Genomic DNA, 17,294 nt, shown 5'->3' with positions numbered 1-17,294 from the left:
TTAGGAACAGCTTTCCCAGGGCTGTCATCCTACTGAACTCCACAAACAAACTCTAAAGCCTGCACATCTGCCAATGCACTTTATTATGTTTATGTTAATGTATTACAAGCCAAATGAATGTTGTATGTTTAAGTGTCTCCAAATGTACACTCTCGGGAGCCGCAAGCCTACGTTTCGTTGTACTGCACTTGTGCACTAACAATGACAATAAAGTTGATTATGATTATTATGATTACGCAGGTCACGATCTATATCCCCCCAACAACAACAACCTGCATTTATATAGCGTCTTTAACATAGTAAAACGGCCCAAGGCGCTTCACAGGAATGTTATCAAACAAAATTTGACACTGAGCCACATAAGGAGAAATTAAGGCAGTTGAAGATTTTACGGAGCATCTTAAAGGGGGAGGGAGAGGCGGAGAGATTTAGGGAGGGAATTCCAGAGCTTAGGGCCCAGGCAGCTGAAGGCACGGCCGCCAGTGGTGGAGCGTTTGATTTTCTCACCAAGTCCCTGTCCCAACTTCTTAAAAACTTGCGGTGTTAGCAGCTCAATCGGCTCCCTGTGCAGTCCATTCCAAGCAGTTAGTGTGAAATAGCGACGTCTGATCTGTCGATTTACCCTTTCTCCTCTGAGCGTTGTCCAATGCCACCATGTCATTTTTGGGAAATTTTAAAGTTCAACCTAGTGACCAGCTTAAGGATCTTGAATGCCTCAAGATCCCTTCTCGGTCTGCCTTCCTCTCGTGTAACCAAGCTCGGCTTCTGTAGTGTTTCCATTTCAGCTCAAGTGCGTGAAGCAGATGTTCGATGGGCAGCACAAGCTACCTCCCTTTTCCCTATAAGAACATAAGGAATAGGAGCAGGAATAGGCCACTTGGCCCTCGAGCCTGCTCCACCATTCAATAAGATCATGGCTGATCTTGGGCTCAAAGCCACTTCCCTGCCCGCTCCCCATAACCCTTCACTCCCTTATCTTGCAAAAATCTGTCTATCTCCACCTTAAATGTATTTAATGACCCAGCCTCCACGGCTCTCTGGGGCAGAGAATTCCACAGATTTACGACCCTCAGAGAAGAAATTCCTCCTCATCCTCAGTTCTAAAAGGGTGACCCTTTATTCTGAAACTGTGCCCCCGAGTTCTAGATTTCCCCACGAGGGGAAACATCCTCTCTGCATCTACCTTGTCGAGCCCCCTCAGTATCTTATATGTTTCAATAAGATCACCTCTCATTCTTCTAAACTCCAATGAGCATAGGCCCAACCTGCTCAACCTTTCTTCATAAGACAACCCCCTCATCTCTTGAATCAACCGTGTGAATCGTCTCTGAACTGCCTCCAATGCAAGTATATCCTTCCTTAACCAAAACTGTACGCAGTACTCCAGGTGTGGTCTCAGCAATACCCTGTACAGTTGTAGCAGGACTTCCCTGTTTTTATACTCCAACCCCCTTGCAATAAAGGCCAACATTCTATCTTGGCAACACTGACGGGCTAAGCAACAGGATTGTAGAGACCACATTTGGGTTAGTAATTCAGTGCTCTAGAAGTCACGAGCAAAGTGCAATGGCGGGTACTTGATTGTGTTTACCTAAAAATTGTGATCTTGTAAATGAGACGACTTCTACAATGAATAAAACTGGCGAAGGAAATGGCTCTGAAATGCTGTATTGCAGGTCCATGAACTAAATCGTAATTTGGTTTTCACTACAGAAAATGAAAAGTCTAAAGAATCCTCCAAATCTGAGAAAGATGAAATGAATACAGATCCCTGGCCTGGCTATCGATACACGGGTAAACTGAGGCCACACTATCCGCTGGTATGTTTAATGCCCTTTATATCCATACTTCTAAATTGAGCTGAAAGGAATGATTGCTAGTTATTTGGCTCCTCTGGTTAAAGTGGATGGCAAGGCACTGCCTACTTGGAATGTGTGAGACTTCAGGATGTGTTGTGGTTAAAGTTGCGTCTTTGGAGGGAAAGGCGATAGTCTTTTTAAAAGTGGGAAGTTAACGACAGAATAGAAAACTCCATTTCAGCTGACTAGGAACAGGCAGTGGCCATTCAGCCCCTCAAACCTGTGCCGCCATTCAATTCGATCATGGCTGATCTGCGTCCTAACTCCGCCTAAGGGTTTCGCAACTCTCAATACCAACGTTCCCTTTAAGCTGTGTGGCCGCGCACCACTCTGCAGCTCCTGCGCAGCCAGCTCACCGGCTTCTAAATCGGAGAAGGGGCCGCGCACCCTCAAAAAAAAAAAAAAAAAAAAAAAAAAAAAAAAAAAAAATTTAAAGGGAACATTGCTTAATACCCTTGCCAAAGAAAAATCTACCAATTTCAGTTTTGAAATTTTCAATTGACGCCCAGCCTCGACAGCTTCTTTTGGTGGTGGGGGGGGGTGCGGAAAGAGAGTTCCAGATTCCCACTATCCTCTGTGTGAAGAAGTGCTTCCTGACGTCACCCCTGAACGGCCTGGCTCTAATTTTAAGGTTATTCCCCCTTGTTCTGGACTCCCCGCACCAGAGGAAATAGTTTCTCTCTCTACCCTGTCAACTCCTTAATCATTTTTATCACCTCAATTAGATCACCCCTTAATCTTCTATACGCGAGAGAATGCAAACCTAGTCTATGCAACCTGTCCTCATAATTTAGCCCAGGTACGACCCCATTTAGCAAGTGGAAGCTGGAGTTTGCCGATACTTTCGGCTTTCTTAACCATGGTTGTTGGCGAGTTTTGCCAGTTCTCCGCTGCCTGTTGGTAGTGCATCTAACCATATAGAAATATTAGCACAGTGCTGGTTTCTCTGTAATGCTCGATGCCCCTATCACTCTGGTGTTTGAAGGAAGATGGTGCAGGGATGTAAGAGAGAGAAACTAAATGGCATCATGAAGCTTATTCTGTAGTGGGCCCACTGCTGAATTTACTAACTGTAGCGATTGTAACACGCAATGAAAAATGGAATAAAAGTATATAATACGGTAAGAATGCTTTTTTAATATTGGCAGTAAAGGAGAATTTTTGATAATGTAGAATTTCCCCACGTGTAATCTGAAATTGTAAGAACATCCACTGATGCTTTGTATTTCTTTCTTCCTAGACTTCCATGAGACCTGTTCCGAGTTATATCCAGTGGCCTGATTATGCTGATCATCCATTAGGTATCCTGCCATTCACTCAAATGACATTCGCACAAATGAGAATATAACTTGCCGCATTGACTTGGCTCAACACTTGCAGCCCATTATTCAGACTTGTGTAGCGTGCTATGTAATGAAATTAAGGTTAGAGAATTTGTTGCTACAAAGATCGGGTTTACTATTAGTCCAAGTTTCTGTGTAACGTGAGTCCGTAGCATTCGGCAGATGTACTGCTCATACAAATGGGGGGCGGTGTGGGGTAGGTACTCTTGTGAAGATATGTATTCATGTTAGGATCCCAAACTCACCCAGAACAGTGCTCAGTGGACGTGAGGCCACAGATAGGAAGGGAAAGTTGATGGTAATGTGAACCCAATAGTCCCGTGTGCCTGGTAGCAACTTAGTCAAAGTATTACATAGAATTTACAGCACAGAAACAGGCCCAACTGGTCTAAGCCAGAGTTTCTGCTCCACATCAGCCCCCTCCCACCCCTCTTCATCTCACCCTATCAGCGTATCCTTCTATTCCTTTCTCCCTCATGTACTTATCCAGCTTCCCCTTAAATGTATCTGTGCTATTCGCCTCAACCACTCCCTGTGGTAGCAAATTCCACATTTCCCCCACTCTCTGGGTAAAGAAGTTTCTCCTGAATTCCCGATTGGATTTATTAGTGACTGTCTTATATTTATGACCCGTGGTTTTGGATTCCCTCACAAGTGGAAACACCACCTCTACGTCTACCCTATCAAACCCTCTTCATAGTTTTAAAGACCTCTATCGGGTCGTTCCTCAACCTTTTCTAAAAGAGTCCCAGCCTGTTCAGTCTTTCCTGATGGTTATAACCTCTCACTTCCGGTATCATTCATGTAAATATTTTTTGCATTTTTTCCAGTGCCTCTATATCCCTTTTGTAATATGGAGACCAGAACTGTGCACAGTACTCCAAGTGTGATCTAACCAAGGTTCTATACAAGTTTAACATAACCTCTCTGCTTTTCAATTCTATTGCTCTAGAAATGAAGCCCAATGCTTTGTTTGCATTTTTTATGGCAGTAGCAGGGCTGGAGCTAGTTTTGTCTGTCTTCCTCTCTTCCTTGCAGCCCTCCACCCAGCTTACTCTCGAGCACTTATTTGGGCAATGCGTGCATTATGAGGAGGAATCGATTATAATGGTAAGTTAATTTGTGTTTTATTCTGTCTTTCAAGGTGTTTCTGAATCAGAGCAGTCCTTAAAGGGAACTTCTCAGATCAAAATACTGCCGCCCGAGGACATAGAAGCAATGCGGGTAGTGTGCAGAGTGAGTTGTCGAGCTTAATCTCTTCTTTTAAGATACGGTTGAATTTGTATAGGAATAAAAAAAATCAGTATATCACACTGCTTCGTTTAGCCCTGCAATCCTATGACGGGAGTCCCCAAAGCCCAATATAGATCAATATACAGGAAACTCTTTTTTTATCCGGCACCGACGGGACCAGTTTATCAAAAAGTCCGGATTACAGAGAGTTATAGTTAAAAGGTACGAGAGCTCCGTACACAGCAACAAATCCAGGCTTCCCTGTTGCTTAGCAACAGGTGCAAGAAGCCCGGCCACAGACCAAGCGTCCCTGTTGCTTAGCAACAGCTGCAGGAACCCCGGCCACAGACCAAGCGTCCCTGTTGCTTAGCAACAAGTGCAAGAAGCCCGGCCACAGACCAAGCGTCCCTGTTGCTTAGCAACAGCTGCAGGAACCCCCGCCACAGACCCAGCGCCCCTGTTGCTTAGCAACAAGTGCAGGAACCCCCGATTACACAGCCAAGAATCAAGAAACGGCCACAAATATGAAGAAAAACTTAACTGAACCTATTCCTGAATTTTGCCGGTTAACCGAGATTTCCGGTTGTTTGGGTGCCGGTAAATCAAGAGTTTCCTGTATAGCAACCATTTTATGGAATACTCTAAATTAGCTACTTGAATAATGCAATGCTGCCGTTCCTGAAATCCAACCAGTAAATGTTAGAGTAGCTAATTGAAGTGTGTGGGGTTTGGATTGAGATGAGCTGTTCTTTAGCCTCTTTATTAACAACTTGTATTTATATAGCCCCTTTAATGTAGTAAAACATCCCAAGGCATTTCGCAGGAGCGATTATCAGACAAAATTTGACACAGAGCCACATAAGGAGATATTAGGACAGGGGACTAAAAGCTTGGCCAAAGAGAGAGGTTTTAAGGAGCGTCTTAAAGGAGGAAAGAGAGGCGGAGAGGTTTAGAAAGGGAATTCCAGAGCATAGGGCCCAGGCAGCTGAAGGCACGGCCGCCAACGGTGGAGAAATGGAAATCGGGAATGCTCAAGAGCCCAGAATTGGAGGAGTGCAGAGATCTCAAGTTGTTGTAGGACTGGAGAAGATTACCAAGATAGGGAAGGGGCGAGGCTACGGAGGGATTTGAAAACAAGGATGAGAATTTTTAAATCGAAGTGCTGCTTAACCGGGAGCCAATGTAGGTCAGCGAGCACAGGGAGGTGATGGGTGAACGGGACTTGGTGCGAGTTAGGACACGACAGCAGAGTTTTGGATGAGCTCAAGTTTACGAAGGGTAGAGCGTGGGAGGCTGGACAGGAGTGCGTAGGAGTAGTCAAGTCTTGAGGTAACAGAGGCATGGACGAGGGTTTCAGCAACAGATGAGCTGAGGCAGGGGTGGAGTCGGGCGATGTTACGGAGGCTGAAATAGGCAGTCTTGGTGAACATTTCACTTGCAGCTGCCCACAGATGTTTTGTGGGTTTTTGCGCAGCAACTTCCGTTAACCGGCGTCTGAAACAGCGTGGCGCCCTCTACAGGGGAACTGGGACCTGTGAACAGGGCAAGCAACGGTCTGTCTCTTCAACCAATCAGATTGAAGAATCCCCACTGAGACACGCAGAGTCTAAAGCAGGAAGTGTAAGTTAGAATATTTAATTCAATGTAAAATCATGTACCGAAGCCCTAACTTTTTCTGGCATGTTTAGTGGGTAAGTACAGCAAACTCACGGCCTTCATGTGTGTGTGAATGCCAAATCTCTCGGTGAGGTACCGGTGCAGAGAAGCTTGAGCAGAACAACTTCCTGATTTCAGCGTTTAATTGCGCATTTGCGGACGCCGGAAGTTGCTGTCCGATTTACTCCATAATAACAGTGAGCGCTGATAGCCTCACCGCTATTCTGACTGCAAAATCCGGACTATTAAGTAGGGCGGGGAAAGATGCACAAGAAACCCTATTTAAAAAAAAATTAGGACGAATGATGCGGGCAAGACAATGGGAGAAATAAAATTGCAAATGCTGGAAATCCTGAAGTATAAAACCAAACAAAAGAAATACCCGTGTCCTAACTCGCACCAAGTCCTGTTCACCCATCATCCCTGTGCTCGCTGACCTCCATTGGCTCCCGGTTAAGCAATGCCTCAATTTTAAAATTCTCCTCTGTGTTTTCAAATCCCTCCCTGGCCTCGCCCCCTCCCTATCTCTGTAACCTCCTCTAGCCCCACAACCCTCCGAGATCTCTGCGCTCCTCTAATTCTGGCCTCTTGAGCATCCCTGATTTTAATCGCTCCACCATTGGCGGCCATGCCTTCAGCTGCCTAGGCCCTAAGCTCTGGAATTCCCTCCCTAAACCTCTCTGCCTCTCGCTCCTCCTTTAAGACGCTCCTTAAAGCCTACCTCTTTGACCAAACTTTTGGTCACTTGCCAATATACAGGAAACTTTTTATATCCGGCAGCGATGGGACCGGCGTGGTGCCGGTTGATCAAAAAGTCCGGATTACAGAGAGGTATACTTACCAAGGTATGAGAGCCCCGTACACGGCCACAGATGCAGGAGCCCCAGTTACACAGCACTTGTGCAGGCGTCCCTGTTGCACGGCCACAGGTGCAGGAGTCCCTGTTGCACGGCCACAGGTGCAGGAGTCCCTGTTGCACGGCCACAGGTGCAGGAACCCCGGTTACGCGGCCACAGATCCAGGAACCCCGGTTACACGGCCACAGATCCAGGAACCCCGGTTACATGGCCACTAATATATAGTAAAACTTACCTGAACCTACTCCTGAATTTTGCCAGTTGAGAGATTTCCGGATATTTAGGTGCCGGTTAAAAGAGTTTCCTGTATCTCCTTATGCAGCTCTGTGTCAAATTTTTGTTTGATAACGCTCCTGTGAAGCGTCTTGGGACGTTTTACTACGTTAAAGGTGCTGTATAAATGCAAGTTGTTGTTGAAATACACAGCAAGCCTGTTAGCAATCGAAAAGGGAAAGGATAGGACAGGACACCACAGGTGCAGCTCCCAGACAGAACTCTGCTTTGGTTAAGTGTCTACATCCAAAATGGCAGCCCATCTTTCCTTCCACCCTCCTCCCCCTCCAACCCCCAAAATGCTGATGAGACTGGCTGGCATCCCCTCCTTCTGTGGAAATCAAGGAGCTGGCTGAAGACAGAAATTGCTAACATAGAAACAGAAGAAAGGAGCAGGAGTAGGCCATTCGGCCCTTTGAGCCTGCTCCGCCATTCAATGAGATCATGGCTGATCATCCAAATTCAGTACCCTGTCCCTGCCTTCTCCCCATATCCCTTGATCCCTTTAGCCTTAAGAAATATATCCAACTCTTTCTTGAATATACTTAATGAACTGGCCTCCACTGCCCTCTGTGGCAGAGAATTCCACAGGTTCACCACTCTCTGGGTGAAGAAATTCCTCCTCATTTCAGTCCTAAATGGCTTACCCCTTATCCTTAGACTATGACCCCTGGTTCTGGACTCCCCGGCCATCAGAAACATCCTTCCTGCATCTAGTCTGTCCAGGCCTGACAGAATTTTATAGGTTTCGATGAGATCCCCTCTCAATCTTCTAAACTGCAGTGAGTATAAGCCCAATCGACACAATCTCTCCTCATACGTCATTCCTGCCATCCCAGGTATCAGCTTGGTGAATCTTCGCTGCACTCCCTCCATGGCAAGAACGTCCTTCCTCAGGTAAGGCGACCAAAACTGCACACAATACTCAAGGTGCGGTCTCACCAAGGCCCTGTACAACTGTAGCAAGACATCCTTGTAACTGTACTCGAACCCTCTCGCTACGAAGGCCAACATACCATTTGCCTTCTTAACCGCCTGCTGCACCTGCATGCTTACCTTCAGCGACTGGTGCACAAGAACACCCAGGTCTCTTTGCACTTCCCCTTCTCCCAATCTATTGCCATTCAAATAATAATCTGCCTTCCTGTTTTTGCCACCAAAGTGGATAACCTCACATTTATCCACATTATAGTGCATTTGCCATGTTTCTGCCCAATCACCCAACCTGTCCAAATCGTACTGGAGTTTCACGACATCCTCACAGCATACCCTCCCACCCAGCTTTGTGTCGTCTGCAAATTTGGAGATATTACATCCAATTCCCTCGTCCAGATCATTAATATATATTGTGAACAGCTGGGGTCCTAGGACCGATCCTTGCGGTACCCCACTAGTCACTGCCTGCCACTCTGAAAACGACCCGTTTATTCCAACTCTTTACTTTCTGTCCGCCAACCAGTTCTCTATCCAAGTCAATACCTTGCCCCCAATCCCATGTGCCTTAATTTTGCAAGCTAATCTCTTATGCGGGACCTTATCGAAAGCCTTCTGAAAGTCCAAATACACCACATCCACTGGTTCTCCCTTATCTATTTTACCAGTTACATCCTCAAAAAATTCCAGTAGATTAGTCAAGCACGATTTACCTTTTGTAAATCCATGTTGACTTTGTCCGATCCTGTCACTGCTTTCCAAGTGCTCTGCTATTACATCTTTTATAATGGACTCTAGCATTTTCCCCACTACCGATGTCAGGCTTACCGGTCTATAATTCCCTGCTTTTTCTCTACCACCTTTTTTGAATGGTGGGGTAACATTAGCTACCCTCCAATCCATGGGTACTGTTCCAGAGTCTATCGAGTTCTGGAAGATGAGCAGCAATGCATCTACTATTTCTAGGGCCACTTCCTTAAGTACCCTGGGATGTAGATTATCAGGCCCTGGGGATTTATCGTCCTTCAGTCCCATCAATTTTCCTAACACCATTTCCCTACAAATACTGATTTCTTTCAGTTCCACCCTTTCATCAGACCCTATGTTCCCCGGCATCTGGGAGGTTATTTGTGTCCTCCTTTGTGAAGACAGAACCAAAATATGTATTTAGTTGGTCTGCCATTTCTTTGTTCCCCATTATAAATTCCTAGTCAGTGTTTCGCCTGTTTGGGACAGTGGAGGAGGATTGAAAGATCAGAGTGGGAGAGGGGGACTTGAAGCTGTGAGCCACAAAAGCTGTCCGCATTACATTTCACCCCCCTCCCCCCCGCGCGTACGTATTGTGTCCGATTCATCCTGCAATTGCTGAGCTGCCTCTTTCAATTCTTCAATTTGATATCGCCTGCGAATTTGGCTAATTTGGATTGAGTTTCTCAATCCAAGCCATTGACATGATTAGGAACAGTAGCGGTCCCAGCACTGATCTCTGGCTCACCCAAATCAGTACTTCGCCCCCTCACACATCTATACTCAAATCAGTACTTCGCCCCCTCACACATCTATACCTACAGCAGCACGATTCAGACAGACTCACGGCTGCACGACCCTGCCAACATCCTTCATCTTTCTTTTGGGTATCAAAGTTTGGAACGGCTGCTCGCCACTTTTGTATGCCCTTGTTTTTCGTTTTGCCCCTTTCTAAGTTTAAGTAAATGATTCCTGAGTTTTTTTTCTCTGAAATGGATGCTGCAGACTCTCCCCAGAACCTGCTTTCCACCCTGGCTGGTGGCTCTGAATGCCCGTTAAAACGACTTGCCTGGCGGGATTACTTATTGTTGAAAAAATTCTGAGGGACAGAATTAGTCTCCACTTGGAGAGGCAAGGATTAATCAAGGATAGTCAACATGGCTTTGTCGGGGAGATCATGTCTGACCAATTTGATTGAATTTTTCGAGGGGGTGACTGGGTGTGTGGATGAGGGTAGTGCAGTGGATGTAGTCTACATGGACTTCAGTTAGGCTTTTGACAAAGTCCTGCATGGGAGACCGGTCGAGAAGGTAAGAGCCCATGGGATCCAGGGCAATTTGGCACAGTGGATCCAAAATTGGCTTAGTGGCAGGAGGCAGAGGGTGATGGTTCGAAGGTTGTTTTTGTGACTGGAAGCCTGTGTCCAGTGGTGTACCGCAAGGATCGGTGCTGGGTCCCTTGCTGTTTGTAGTGTACATTAATGATTTAGATATGAATGTAGGAGGTATGATCAGTATGTTCGTAGATGACACAAAAATTGGTGGAGTGGTAAATAGCGAGGCGGGAAGCATCAGGCTACAGGACATAAGAAGTAGGAGCAGGAGTAGGCCATACGGCCCCTCGGGCCTGCTCTGCCATTCAATAGGATCATGGCTGATCCGAATCTAGACTCACGTCCACTTCCCTGCCCTCTCCCTGTAACCCCTAATTCCCTTATCTGCTAGGAAACTGTCTATCTCCGTTTTAAATTTATTTAATGTTGCAGCTTCCACAGCTCTCCGGGGTAGCAAATTCCATAGATTTACTACCCTCTGAGTGAAGAAGTTTCTCCTCATCTCAGTTTTGAAAGGGCAGCCCCTTATTCTAAGATTATGCCCCCTAGTTCTAGTCTCACCCATCAGTGGAAACATCCTCACCGCATCCACCCGATCAAGCCCCCTCACAATCTTACATGTTTCGATAAGATCGCCTCTCATTCTTCTGAACTCCAATGAGTAGAGGCCCAACCTACTCGACCTTTCCTCATACGTCAACCCTCTCATCTCCGGAATCAACCGAGTGAACCTTCTCTGAACCGCCTCGAGAGCAAGTATATCTTTTCTTAAATATGGAAACCAAAACTGCACGCAGTATTCCAGGTGTGGCCTCACCAATACCCTGTATAACTGCAACAAGACTTCCCTGTTTTTATACTCCATCCCCCTTGCAATAAAAGCCAAGATTCCATTGGCCTTCCTGATCACCTGCTGCACCTGCATACTAGCTTTTTGTGTTTCATGCACCAGGACCCCCAGATCCCTTTGTACTGTAGCACTTTGCAGTTTCTCTCCATTTAGATAATAACTTGCTCTTTGATTTTTTCTGCCAAAGTGCATAACCTCACACTTTCCAATATTATATTCCATCTGCCAAATCTCTGCCCACTCACTTAGCCTGTCTATGTCCTTTTGCAGGTTTTTTATGTCCTCCTCACTCACTGCTTTCCCTCCCATCTTTGTATCGTTGGCAAACTTGGATATGTTGCACTCGGTCCCTTCCTCTAAATCGTTAATATAGATTGTAAAGAGCTGGGGCCCCAGCACTGACCCATGCGGAACACCACTAGTTACTAATTGCCAGCCCGAGAACGAACCATTTATACCAACTCTTTGTTTTCTGTTAGATAGCCAATCTTCCACCCATGCCAGTATATTACCCCCAATCCTGTGATTTTTTATCTTGATCAGTAATCTTTTGTGTGGAACCTTGTCAAATGCTTTTTGGAAGTCCAAATACACCACATCCACTAGTTCCCCTTTATCCACCCTGTATGTTATAGATGGGTTGGTTAGATGGGCAGAACAATGGCAAATGGAATTTAACCCTGAACAGTGTGAGGTGATGCATTTTGGGAGGACTAACCAGGCAAGGGAATACACAATGAATGGTAGGACCCTAGGAAAGACAGTGGATCAAAGGGACCTTGGTGTGCATGTACATAGATCCCTGAAGGCAGCAGGACAGGTAGATAAGGTGGTTAAAAAGGCATATAGGATACTTGCCTTCATTAGCCGAGGCATAGAATATAAGAGCAGGGAGGTTATAATGGAGCTGTACAAAGCGCTAGTTAGGCCACAGCTGGAATACTGTGTGCAGTTCTGGTCGCCACACTATAGGAAGGATGTGATTGCATTAGAGAGGGTGCAGAGGAGATTCACCAGGATGTTACCTGGGCTGGAGCGCTTCAGCTATGAAGAGAGACTGGATAGGCTGGGGTTGATTTCCTTAGAGCAGAGAAGGCTGAGGGGGAACCTGATTGAGGTGTACAAAACTATGAGGGGCATAGATAGGGTAGATAGAAAGGAACTTTTCCCCTTAGTAGAGGGGTCAATAACCAGGGGGCATAGTTTCAAGGTAAGGGGCAGGTGGTTTAGAGGGGATTTGAGGAAAAACTTTTTCACCCAGAGGGTGGTTGGAATCTGGAACTCACTGCAGGAACCCTCAACATTCAAGAAGCATTTAGATGAGCACTTGAAACGCCACAGCATACAAGGCTATGGACCAAGTGCTGGAAAATGGGATTAGAATAGACAGGGCTTGATGGCCGGCGCAGACACGATGGGCCGAAGGGCCTCTTTCTGTGCTGTATAACTCTATGACTCTAACTTTCTTGACTCTCTGTCCGCCTGCCAGTTTTTGCCCTTTACTGATGTGTTCTGTGGGCTGTTCCCGACACTGGCCCTCACACCTGCCGCTGCACACTTGTGCCACTAGATGGTGCTCCGGGAGCTGCTGATCTTCACTCCTCTCGCCTCACTAACGCACTGAATGAAAGTTGCTTTGTCCTGACTCTTCGTGAGCGATCCTCTAGATCCTTTAGAATACATTAAACATGTATATAACAATATTGCATCTATCGTGGCTTTTGTCCTCATCACTTCTGACATCCTACTTTGGCTGCTCCGTTAAACTTGTGCGCATCCAAAACTCTGCTGTCTGTATCCTAACTCGCACCAAGTCCCATTCACACATCACCCCCTGTGCTCGCTCACCTTCATTGGCCCCCGGTCAGGCAATGCCTCGATTTTAAAATGTAATCGCTCCACCATTGGCGGCCATACCTTCAACTGCCAAGGCCCTAAGCTCTGAAATTCTCTCCCTAAACCTCTCCGCCTCTCTCTCTCTCTCTCTCTCTCTACTCCTTTAAGATGCTCCTTAAGACCCACCTTTTTGACCAAGATTATCTCCTTATGTGGCTTGGTGTCAAATTTTGTTTGATATTCACTCCTGTGAAGTGCCTTGGGATGTTTTACTACCGCTTCCATTAGGCATTGTGCCCGCCACTGCGAGAATTGTGTGTGATTGATTCGGGGTGCGTGCCAGAGTTTGCAGGACCGGCCTCCTCCTGCACTGCTGTTCATCGATAGAAAGTTGCCGCAGATGCAAACTCCCAGGGAAGCCATTATTGGAAATAAAAACAGAAAATGATGGAAACACTCAGCAGGTCAGGCAGCATCTGTGGAGAGTTAACGTTTCAGGTCGATGACCCTTCGTCAGAACTGGAAAAAATTAGAGATGGAACAGATTTTAAGCAAGCGCAGGGGCAGGAAAAGGGGGAAGGGTAGGAAAGAACAAAAGGGAAGGTCTGTGATAGGGTGGAAGGCAGGAAAGATTAAATGACAAAAGGGATTGTACAAGACAAAAGGAGATGGTAATGGGACAAGTAAAGAAACAAAAGATGGTCTAGAGGAGGTGTAAATGGTAATAACAGAATCATCAACCGCTGCCGTCTGGAAAAAATGGGGGCAGAGGTTATGATCTGAAATTGTTGAACTCGATGTTGAGTCCAGAAGTGCCTCATCAAAAGATGAGGTGCTGTTCCTCAAGCTTACGTAGAGCTTTGTTGGAACAGTGCAAGAGGCCGAGGACAGAGAGGTGGGAGTGGAGCAGAGAATTAAAGTGACAGGCGACCGGAAGCCATTATTAGAAGTCAGTTGAATGTTTTGTTGTATAAAACATTAATGACGAGGTAAAACATGAACTCTCTACCTTTCCCAGGGGTAGCTTTGAAAGCAAAAAACCAAAGTGTGTACTGTATGTTGGCTGGTGTGGGGAGGCTATCTGGAGTAAGAACAGGTATTCTCCAAGAGCCATCAGAATAGCTCACATTTTTTACACCAAAATGAATGCTAGTCAGTGCCAGTGCTCCCGCTAAGCTGCACAGTCATCTGCAAGATCCCGCGCAGGCCGCTCACCGGCTTTTACACTGTAGACACCGCGCATGCGCAGAAATTTACAGGGTCCGTGCATTAAAAGATACCGGCCGCACAGAACAAAGCGCCGCTTACAGGGAACATTGGTCACTGCTGATGTGTGACACTAGGCAAGGCCGGGCTTGAAGGGAAAAATAATGTAGGACATTTCTACAACAACTTGCATTTATGTAGCACCTTTAAGGTAGTAACACGTCCCAAGGTGCTTCACAGGAGTGATTATCCTCTTTTTCACTTCATGGATCACTCTAGCTATTGACAAATGGAACCTGGTTAGAACTCTCCTTGTTTGTCTTGTGCAGACCAAAGCTGCTGTAACCCGTGCACCCACATTTATGGATTCTATGCCTTTGAGCTGCTGGAATTCACCATCTAATTTTAAACTGTTCCACTTGTATTGCAGCTTGCCCGGGAGGTACTAGATGTTGCTTCAATGATGGTGAGGTCAGGGGTCACGACTGAAGAGATTGATCATGCTGTTCATCTGGTACGGAGCTTTTTAAAAATATATATATTATGAAGAGGAAATAACCAAAATTGAACCAACTGACCCTAACCCTTGACCTATTCATCTAACCCTTTACCTTTTCCACAAAGCTTACCATTGAAGCCTAGATCAATACTTGAGGAGGGCAGGTTTTGTATTGACCTGCAGGATCGAACAGTGTGATTACAGCTGGGAAATGTGTGTCGTTGTGTTCTTCTCCTTCCACTCTTTCCTGATCCCTACCCCAAACCAAAAGGATACTTTCCATGAAAGTTTTTTTTAAATTCATTTACGGGGTGTGGACATCGCTGGCAAGGCCAGCATTTATTGCCCATTCCTAATTTCCCTCGAGAAGGTGGTGGTGAGCCGCCACCTTGAATACATCTGAGTGTCTCGCTGGGCCATTTCAGAGAGCAGTTTAAGAGTCAACCACATTGCTGTGGGTCTGGAGTCACATATCGGCCAGACCGGGTAAGGACGGCAGATTTCCTTCCCTAAAGGACATTAGTGAACCGGATGGGTTTTCACGACACTTTGGTAGTTTCATGGTCACCATTACTGACACTCGCTTTTTATTCCAGATTTATTTAATTGAATTTAAATTCCCCAGCTGCCATGAACTCGTATCTCCAGATCATTAGTCCAGGCCTCTGGATTACTAGCCCAGTAACATAACCACTCTGCTACCGTACCCGCAGTGTGAGGAACTTTGAGTAGTAGCAGAATTCTGCAAGCTGACTTGACAGGGTAGATGCCACGAGGTTGTTTCCCCTGGCTGGAGCATCTAGGACTAGGGGGCATAGTCTCAGAATAAGGGGTCGGCCATTCGGACTGAGATGAGGAGAAATATCTTCACTCAGAGGGTGGTGAATCTTTGGAATTCTCTACCCCAGAGGGCTGTGGAGGCTCAGTCGTTGAGTATATTCAAGGCAGAGATCGATAGATTATTGGATACTAACAAAATCAAGGGATATGGGGATCGGGCGGGAAAGTGGAGTTGAGGTCGAAGATCAGCCATGATCTTATTGAATGGTGGAGCAGGCTCGAGGGGCCGAATGGCCGACTCCTGCTCCTAATTCTTAGGTGATTTGGTGAAATTTGCTAATGTAATACCACTAATAATATTGTAGCACAGGTCCCCACCACTTAAAACGTCCATGATTAAAACGAGCAGTCGCTTATTTCAACCAAAATGGGATATTAACCATTAGCCACTTGCACTAACGTCAATTTCAAAGTTGCCCGTTACAGCGTGTTAAGTGCTCCCATTCATTTTGGGCAGAAACAGCTGTTAAGGTGCACTGAGTGCAAGAACAAAGATAAGTAAATAACACCTGGTTAGTGTTCCGTTATCTCTTGTGTGCTTGAGGCCTTCTAATCCCCTCTAAGTGGTTGTGAGGCTACGGGTTTTAAACTGACTGCAGTTTGAATAAAGCTGCCGGCCAAGAGTGGAGCTACACAGCGGGAACGTTCTTGTTGATTACTGAAATAGCGCTACCCACGTTATAGCAGACATCGCGTACATCGGGCAAATCGCGTTCGCACAAACTCCCGCCTTAAGCGGCGAGGACTGAGAAGTTCGTGGATAGCACGTTTAGTGAGTTGGTCACACCGCAGGGAAGGGCTGCACAGGAAGAAAGGAAATGGGTGACCACCAGGCGGAGCAATAGAAGTAGGCAGGTAGTGCAGGAAACCCCTGTGACCATTCCCCTCTCAAACAAGTATACCGTTTTGGATACTGTTGGGGGGAATGACTCACCAGGGGAAGGCAGCAGCAGCCAGCTTCCTGGCACTGGGGGCGCTCCTGCTGCCCAGGAGGGGAGGAAAAAGAGTGGGAGAGCAATAGTCGTAGGGGATTCTATAGTAAGGGGAACAGATAGGCGTTTCTGTGGCCGTAGACGTGAATCCAGGATGGTTTGTTGCCTCCCTGGTGCCAGGGTCAAGGATGTCACTGAGCGGCTGCAGGGCATTCTGGAGGGGGAGGGTGAACAGCCAGAGGTCGTGGTCCACATTGGTACCAACGACATAGGTAAAAAGAGGGATGAGGTCCTGCAGCAAGAATTTAGGGAGCTAGGGGCAAGATTAAGGAGCAGGACCTCAAAGGTTGTAATCTCTGGATTACTCCCGGTGCCACGTGCTAGTGAGTATAGGAATAGGAGGATAGAACAGATGAATGCGTGGCTAAAGGGATGGTGCAGGAGGGAGGGCTTTAGTTTCCTGGATCACTGGGTCTGCTTCTGGGAAAGGTGGGACTTGTACAAGTCGGACGGTTTACACCTGAACCAGAGGGGAACCAATATCCTTGCGGGGAGGTTTGCTAGCACTGCTGGGGGGGGTTTAAACTAATTCGGCAGGGGGATGGGATACAGAGTGGAGCTATAGTAGGGGGTGATGTACAGCCAAATAAGGAGGAAAAAACAAGTCAGCAGGGAAGGCAGAGCAAAGATGTGAAGGCAAAAGGGAATATGGCAGGGCTGGAAGGCATTTATTTTAATGCAAGGAGTCTTGCAAATAAGGTGGATGAACTGAAGTTGTTGTTGAACACATGGGAGTACGATATTGTTGCTATCACGGAGACATGGTTGAGGGAGGGTCAGGACTGGCAGCTAAATATTCCAGGGTATAGAATCTTCAGGCGAGACAGAGGGGGGTGT

The 17,294-nt window shown here is 46.5% G+C and overlaps 1 protein-coding gene across 1 annotated transcript in view; it reads left to right on the top strand.

Moving 5' to 3' along the window:
* The window catches only part of metap1 (methionyl aminopeptidase 1), a 40,736-nt gene that overhangs the window by 8,563 nt on the left and 14,879 nt on the right, over positions 1–17,294 (top strand). Inside the window, exons 2-5 of the mRNA XM_086006322.1 lie at positions 1,714–1,820; positions 3,100–3,160; positions 4,347–4,438; positions 14,557–14,640. Of these exons, the coding sequence (XP_085862448.1) occupies positions 1,758–1,820; positions 3,100–3,160; positions 4,347–4,438; positions 14,557–14,640 (300 nt within the window). The 5' untranslated portion in view covers positions 1,714–1,757. The remainder of the gene's footprint in view (positions 1–1,713; positions 1,821–3,099; positions 3,161–4,346; positions 4,439–14,556; positions 14,641–17,294) is intronic.

The sequence above is a fragment of the Somniosus microcephalus genome, chromosome 2 (assembly GCF_052327205.1).
Source record: "Somniosus microcephalus isolate GS21.2 chromosome 2, FLI_Smic_1.0, whole genome shotgun sequence".
NCBI lineage: Eukaryota > Metazoa > Chordata > Chondrichthyes > Squaliformes > Somniosidae > Somniosus > Somniosus microcephalus.
The sequence above is the reverse complement of the archived record's forward strand: the minus strand, read 5'-3'. Positions and strand labels throughout refer to the sequence as shown.